This window comes from Beta vulgaris, chromosome 1 (genome assembly GCF_026745355.1).
Source record: "Beta vulgaris subsp. vulgaris cultivar EL10 chromosome 1, EL10.2, whole genome shotgun sequence".
In the NCBI taxonomy this organism is placed as follows: domain Eukaryota; kingdom Viridiplantae; phylum Streptophyta; class Magnoliopsida; order Caryophyllales; family Amaranthaceae; genus Beta; species Beta vulgaris.
Window position 1 is genome coordinate 34,105,190 of NC_079202.1, and position 8,028 is coordinate 34,113,217.

At 49.2% G+C, this 8,028-nt stretch overlaps 1 protein-coding gene across 1 annotated transcript; it reads left to right on the plus strand.

The window, feature by feature from the left end:
• The first annotated feature begins 273 nt into the window (after window positions 1-273).
• On the plus strand, window positions 274-1,647 carry LOC104897685 (uncharacterized). The gene is made up of 2 exons (XM_010684622.1): window positions 274-525; window positions 868-1,647. The coding sequence occupies exons 1-2, from the start codon at window positions 274-276 to the stop codon at window positions 1,645-1,647; spliced, it is 1,032 nt and encodes a 343-aa protein (XP_010682924.1).
• Window positions 1,648-8,028: the final 6,381 nt, after the last annotated feature.

An 8,028-nucleotide genomic window follows, 5' to 3' on the forward strand; every position in this document is an offset into this window, starting at 1 on the left:
ACCGATAAAGGGAGGAAAACTCCTGAAACTCCTCAAGAGAATATTTTCCATACCCTGCAGCATATGTTCACCCTAGAACAACTCCGGAGTGCTACAGAAGTCTTCCGGGCCATGGCAAGCCACACCCCACCGACCGGTCCGCTCGTCAAGCAACCTCTGAGCAGAGCCCACAACCCAGTGAGAAAACTTCGTTCACTGGGAACGGGCCGCTAGGGAGAGCGAGGTCGGAATGACCAGGATCAGGTGGCCAACTCCAAGACCCCCACAGAGCAAATGGGGGAAGAAGAAGAAGAGGAAGCTCAGGATATGGAAGTCCAGCAGCATTCATCTCACCTCAGAAAAGGAAGTGAATATCGGCGTCGGGCACCGGTATCTCTGCGAAACTCTCCATTTTCCACTGCAATTCTCCAGGAGCCTATGGAAAAGATAAAGATGCTGACATGTAAATATGACGGCAAGACCGACCTTGAATATCATATATCAGCCTATGAGGGACACATGCTGCTGTACACCGACACTGACTTAGTATGGTGTAAGGTGTTCCCCTCTACACTAACTTGGCTAGGCCAGACCTGGTTCAAGAGCATACCACCGCCAACAGTCTTTGACTTCCGCTAGCTCACATCAATGTTTGTTACACACTTTGTTAGTAACAAGTGCAGGGAGAAGACTACCGGCGGGCTGATGTCGGTCAAGCAGGGGGAGACAGAAAGTCTAAGGAACTATATAGGGCGTTTCAACGCAGAAGTTGTCACCATCCCCACTCTACAGCAGGAAGTTGCCGTCCTAGCCCTCATGACGGGCCTAAAGGAAGGAACTCTCTTCAGAAGCTATTTGGGCCGTAAAAAGCTAACAAGCCTAACATAGGTTTTAGGCAAGGCAAATGACTTCATCTGGGGGGAAGAGTTCGACACGGCGTCAAATGCCAAAAGGCCGATAGCGGAGGAGAAGGATAAGGAGAAAGATCGCAAGGACGACAAGTACCGGAAGGATAAGAAGCCGGACACCTCCAACAGAAGGGGGGAAAGTAACTTCGTGAAGAAGGGTCACGAAGGTCGACCCGACAAATATCATAATTACACTCCTCTAACAATATCCCGGGCACGAATACACGAGTTACATCAAAAGGATGACAAGTGGCAGAGGCCCAGAAAGATGTATTATAAGGGCCGGGATAAATCGAAGTGGTGTGAGTTTCACAGGGACTACAGTCACATAACAGAAGACTGCAAAGACCTCAAGGACGGGATCGAAGACCTCATCAAAAGAGGCTACTTCACCCAGTATCAAGCGAGAGTCGACCGAAAGTCTCCATCAAGAGAAGATGAAAATGGTAACAGGAAGTCAGTGAAAGATAGAATCACTGAAATCCATGTTATCTCTGGAGGACCGACAAGGGGTGGAAGCATACATGGGGCCAAAGTTAGCCTAAAAGAAGTAAGGCACCAAGTGAACTACCACAACACGGGGAAATGGCTGGCACCATCGACCATGTCGTCCGTAGCTTTTACATCGAAGGACGCTAAGGGAATCGTCTACCCCCACGATGATTCTTTGGTAGTATCTCTGCAGATATCAACCGCAATAGTGCACCGCGTCCTGGTAGATGGGGGAAGCTCTGCTAACATCCTGTACAAGGAACTTTAAAAAGATGGGCTTCGACACTACATGTCTGAAGCCGATATCATATCTTGTCATCGGTTTCACAGGGGCATCTGTCGTCCTAGAAGGAACCATTAAGCTGGCTATAAAATTGGGGGAAGGATCTCATTCTAAGGATCTGATGGTGGAATTCCTCGTTGTTGACGTCCCGGCAGCGTACAACGCCATCATAGGACGACCTTTGATTCACGACAGGCCGGAAAGAACGGTGAAGATTGGAGCAGACTTGGCGGAAGAAGTTAAGGTCAATCTAATTACCTTGCCGAGGGGTCACGCCGACATCTTCGCATTCTCTGCAGATGAGATGCCGGGCATTGACCCAAAGTTCATGGTGCATCGGATGAACGTCAATGAGGACGTCAGACCGGTAAAGCAGAAGAAGAGAAATTCCTCTAGTGAGAAAAATGCAGTCATTAAAGAGGAGGTGGACAAGCTGCTGGCAGCAGACTTCATTGAGCCCTGCGATTACCCTGAATGGCTGGCAAACGTAGTGATGGTAAAGAAGGCCAACGGGTCATGGCGGATGTGCGTCGACTTTACCGACCTCAACAAGGCTTGCCCAAAGGACTGCTATCCTTTGTCAAGAATAGACCAGCCGGTGGACTCTACTAGCGGCCACGCCTTACTGAGCTTCATGGATGCCTTCTCTGGATACCATCAGATCAGCTTGCTAGAATCTGACAGAAACAAGGCGGCCTTTATCACAGAAGCAGGAGTCTATGCATATAAAGCCATGCCTTTTGGACTAAAAAATGCCGGTGCTACCTATCAAAAGCTGGTGGACAAAATTTTCGAGCACCAAAAGGGCCAGAATGTAGAATTATATGTAAACGACAACATCATCAAAAGCCTAATAGAAGAAGAGCATGTAGTTGACTTAGAAGAAACCTTTTCAACACTCCGGCAGCATCAGATGAAGTTGAACACTAAAAAATGCGTGTTCGGGGTAAGGTCAGGGAAGTTCCTAGGTTTCATGGTAAGTGAAAGAGGCATAGATGCCAATCCTGACAAAGTCAGAGCCATCAGCGACCTCCTGGAGCCAAAGAGCATCCGAGATATTCAAAAGCTCACAGGAAGGATGGCGGCCCTCACCAGATTTGTCTCCAAGTCAGCCGAAAAGGCCCTACCGTTCTTCAAAATTCTCAGGGGTAATATGAAGTTCGAGTGGGGGGAGGAGCAAATGCTAGCCTTTTAAGGGGTAAAAGAACACTTCAAAAAGCTGCCAACAATAACCCGGCCAGAACTTGGCGAGAAACTACAGTTATATGTCTCGGTATATGAAAAGACGGTAGCAGCGGTGCTACTGGTAAACAGGAAGGGGCAGCAGAGTCCCATATACTTCGTGAGCCACGTGTTAGCTGGAGTAGAGCAGAGGTACGAACTGTTGGAAAAAATGGCGTATGCCGTCCTGATTGCGGCAAGAAAGCTGAGGTCGTATTTGGACTCCCATACTATCCAAGTACTCACTAACCAGCCCCTGGAAAAATCTCTCCACAAGCTCGACACAACCGACAGGCTCCTAAAGTGGGCCACTGAGCTCTCTGAATTCGACATCGAATACCGGCCTCGCACGGCTATCAAGTCCCAAGCACTGGCCGATTTCATTGTTGAAACCACTTACGCAGCGGCACCCGAATCCACCGGTATCTGGCAGATAGAGGTAGACGGCTCAGCAGCCCAGAGTGGAGCAGGGGCAGGAGTAGTGATGACATCCCAAAGGGGGAAAATCTTTGAATACTCCGTCAGGTTTGGTTTCAAGGCCTCCAATAATGAAGCAGAATATGAAGCAGCCCTGGCCGGACTAAGTCTGAGCATTGCGGCTGGCGCCAAGAAGGTCCTGATGATCACAGACTCACAACTAATTTCGAGTCAGATCGAAGGAACGTATGAGGCCAGAGAGTCGGTAATGCAGAAATACCTCAGCAGGGTAAAAAACATGGCAACCGGATTACAGAGTTTTGGAGTCAAGCTGGTGCCGAGAACGGAGAACATGGCGGCTGACGCCTTGTCAAAGCTTGCAAGCTCCAGTGTTAGTGACAAGAAGCGGAATGTCATGGTAGAAACCTTGAAGGAGCGGAGTATAGACACCCCCTCAGCAACCATGAATGCCATAAGCCATAGCTCAGAATGGTATGACGGTATACTGGCCTATAAGCTGACAGGCACTCTCACAGAAGAAAAGATGGCGGCCAAAAAACTTAAGAGGGACTCGTCTTGGTACTGCATCTTCCAGGGCCAGCTATACAAGAAAGGGTTCTCACTCCCACTACTAAGGTGCGTCACGGCCTATGAGGCCACAAAATAATTGAAGAAATTCATGAAGGAATCTGTGGGAATCATATCGGCGGAAAAGCGCTAGCACTAAAAGCATTAATAGTCGGTTTTTACTGGCCAAGTATGCTGACGGATGCCCAGACCTACGGAAAAAATGCGACAAGTGCCAACGGTTCGCACCGGTGATCAATCAGCCGGCAAATGATCAGCAGTCAATCCTAAACCCAATCCCTTTTGCTTAGTGGAGGATGGATATTATAGGACCTTGACGCTAATCAAGTAAGGAAGTTCATATGGCAAAACGTGATCACCAGGTTAGGAATTCCTACGGGAATCGTCATGGATCATGGCGTCCAGTTCGATTGCGGTCCCATAAGAGTAACGTGCAGGCAGAGGCCGCCAACAAGGAGATCCTCAATGCACTAAAAAAGAGGTTAGACGAGTTGAAAGGAGCATGGGCGGACTTAGTCCCGGCCGTGCTATGGTCCAACAGGACCACAAAAAAGGAAGCTACCGGCGAAACTCCCTTCAGACTCGCCTTTGTGGCAGAAGCGGTGCGGCCGGTAGAAGTAGGTTTACCCAACTGGCGAATCCTAAACTATGACCCAGTGCTGAATGGACAACTGCATAGAGAGGACTTCGATCTACTACCAGAAGTTAAGCCGGCAGCCGAACTAAAGTCGGTAGCGTATAAAGATCAGATAAGTAAGGCCTACAACAAGGGAGTACGAAGCCGGCCAATTTCCAAAGGAGACTTCGTACTCAGGCGCACAGTAGCGACCGGGAAAGCACATGTAGATGGAAAGCTAACAGCCAAAAGGGAAGGCCCCCACTTGGTCAAGGAAGAGATCGTCCCCGGGTCCTACCGGCTCGAGGACATGTCGGGCAAGCTGTTGAAAAATAGCTGGAACGCTAGTGTCCTCAAAAGATAGTATGTGTAGTCAATAAACATGCATTGTTGCCAGTAGGATTTACTCTTTTAGCATTCTTATTTTTATTGTTGTAGGCCATAAGTCCGGCCAATGACCTTCGTGGATTTGCCAGATAAAATAAATTTACATTATTAATTAATCAGTCAAGGACCTTAGTGGATCTGTTGAGTTAATTAGAGTACTTTACCGGTCAATGACCTTCACGATTCTGCCGGATAAATTAAATTAACACTAGTTAATTAATCAGTCAATGACCTTAGTGGATCTGCTGAGTTAATTAAAGTACTTTATCAGTCAATGACCTTCGCGGATCTGCCGGATAAATTAAATCAACACTAGTTAATTAATCAGTCAATGACCTTGGTGGATCAGCTGAATTAACTAAAGTGTCTAACCGGTCAATGACCTTCGTGGATCTGCCGGACAATTCAGATAGTGAATCAGCAAAAGCATTGCAAACATAATAAAAGGACGACATCAAAGTTAGACAAAATATTATGTTGCACTAAAAGTGTTTACAACCCTAGTTGAACTAAGCAGTCAGCCACAGGCGGCAAGACTGCAAGAGCAAAAGAAAAATACCGGCCACAGACGATCGGGTTTACAGAAGGGTCAGGAAGAGAGCTAAAAGATTTACTTGACATGCTCATCTTCTTCGGAACCATCGACCACCACCACATGTCCCTCTGTCTTCTCAGGACCAACAACATGGTTGGCAATTTTCTGCACCTCACTACGGGCGACGGTGTTAACGGCTTCAGGACCCTGCTCCTCTATAAACTCAGCCCGTGGATCGGCATTAGCGATATCAGCCTCAATGACACCAACTTCCAGGACCTCGCCCTCCACCGGAAGCTCAAAATCACCGTGACCATGAGCTTCTTCAATCCGGGACTAGTCAAAGTCCGGGAAGTTGTGTCTAACACATCTGATGGCCGTAGACCAGCCTGCATTGTACCGGTTGAGCAGGCGAGAAACGAAGTCCACAGACTTCTGATACTCTTTAACGGCCTTGCGCTCATGAGTCTTGGCCTCAGTGATATGGTCGCGGAGAAGACGGATCTCCCCGTCCTTGGTGGCCAGTACCAAGGAGTGGTCCTGCACGGCTTTGGTGAGGGCCTCGTCCGCCTTAGTCTCGGCAGCTTGAGCTTCCTTCACCTCAGCTTAGGCCGCTAGCAGCTCCTGCTCCTTGACCGTCATTTTGCCCTTCAGTTCTTTGTGATCCCGTACTTCCTGAAAGTAAGAAGTTTGGAAGTAGGTGGAGATCACGCAATTCCTTGCCGGACTGGGCCGAGTGCAAAAACAACACAGAGCAAAGAGTTAAGTCCAGAAACAGGCAGATAGCTCACTGCAATAGAAAAGAGAAAAAGCTAAGAGCTTACCAGGGCCAGGTTATGCACATGCACCGCAGCGAGTGCCTGGACCTTGTCCACCGGCATATCGTATTTTAGCTGCATCGCTTTCAAAATACGATAGCCTAGATTCCTGCCCTCCAAAGGACGGTCCAGTAACAGGTACTCGTCATCCAGGACGTTGAGCTTGGGCTCAAATTTCTCGCCGTCCTTTACCGGAGAGTGGGACCAGCGCTTCCTGAGGATTTCCGACACCTCAAGCAGGGAGCGCTCTAAGTAGCCAGCCTTCTGCGGCTTTGCAAAAGCCTCCAACCCCGGCACCATTTCTGCTAGGGTGAGCTGCTAGTATATTTTGGGATCACGGCAGCAGAAGGGACAACCTTGGCTATAACCATCTTCTTGGCATCTCGAGCCTTAGACTGCTCCTTGGCAGGCTCAGGTTTCCTCTTTTGATCGGTAAGGGCGGATTGGCGGCGGATTAAGGGCATAGAATCCCTCTCTTCCTCCTATTTAGAAACCTTACCGGCTCCACAACCGCCTCGGCCACCCTGGCCTCTAGCGCTGGCTGGGATCGAGATAAAACAGCTGGCTGGCTTAGGAGGCATGTTGCTTAGAGGACGATATCTGTGATCGACGTGGAGAGCTTCGCGTATCAAAAAGTCCCGGCCTGGAAACAAACAACAAAGGAAGATATCGCAGTTAGTAAAAATCAAGGGCAAGAGCAATCAAGCAAAGACAGATATACATATATACCCACTGTAAGGGTCGGTACGACAGAAGCTTAGGGCTGATAGAGTAGGGTTGCTAAAGACGTAAGTGGAGTGGGGCCGCCAGTGTTTTGGCACTGGTATCTGTTCTTGCCCTTCAATGCCGGTATGGAGGAAGAGGCGAAGAAATCATAAGCCTCCCTTTTCCGCCGAGTCAGGCCTCGATCAAGGATGTGTTCCATCCGAGAACGCGGCTTAGTCCATTGGCGACGTAGGGGGAAGTCGTGTACACTGTTTGAGAGTGGTAGGCTTGGGATACACTGTCAAGTTGCCAGCCTTCGTGTACAAGGACATCCAACCTCCCCGGCCCTCAGTCTCATCAGTCCGGGATCTCGTCTTCCTCCCAGCTCCTTTTCCCTTTGCAGAGCCGTCTTCCTTGATCTAGTACAGTTTGCGGAAAAGATTCAAGGTTTCCGGAAAGCCTTTATAACGGACCACCCAGGCATATGCCATCAAATTCCGCCATCCAAGGGGAGTCAGTTCGGCTACGCAAATGTTCCAGGCCATGAAAACATTGACAAAAAAGGGGTCTAATGGAAATCGCAGCCCAAAATCCAACATGTGGCCATAAATAGCAACATGGCCGGCAGGACAATTGGTCACACGGCTCCCTTTAACCGGAAGCACCAGCTTATATTCGTCCGGAAAAGCAAAGTACCGGGGTCCTTTTACGAGAAATTTATTCCCCCGGCAAATATCGGCCCAGACTTCGTCCACCTGCACGAATGCGGCACTGCCGGCTTCACTGGGCGGCATGTACAATTCAGCCAAGCCTTCCTCATCCAACTCCTGGGGAATGATTTCCGAAGGGTCCTCCCGGTCCGAGTCTTCTACAGCTTATAGGGTGGTGGATTCTTCATTAGGTTCAGCCATGGCTCGGACCACACTGTCCACTTCGTCCGAATGCACAGGAGACACCCTCATCTCCTTGGGCCCTGGCCTACTCAAAGTCTCCCCTATCTCAAAAGCTGGTTTAGAGGAAGAGGGTCCACCGGGGGGAAATAGTTATGGGGAGCGTTCAGCTAAGCCTAGCATGGTCCC

Excerpts from the sequence above, each read along its gene's own strand:
- LOC104897685 (XM_010684622.1), top strand. The coding sequence starts at position 274 with ATGGGGGAAGAAGAAGAAGAGGAAGCTCAGGATATGGAAGTCCAGCAG. Across the intron at positions 526-867 it reads TGTACACCGACACTGACTTA|GTTTTAGGCAAGGCAAATGA; the intron begins GTATGGTGTAAG and ends AGCCTAACATAG.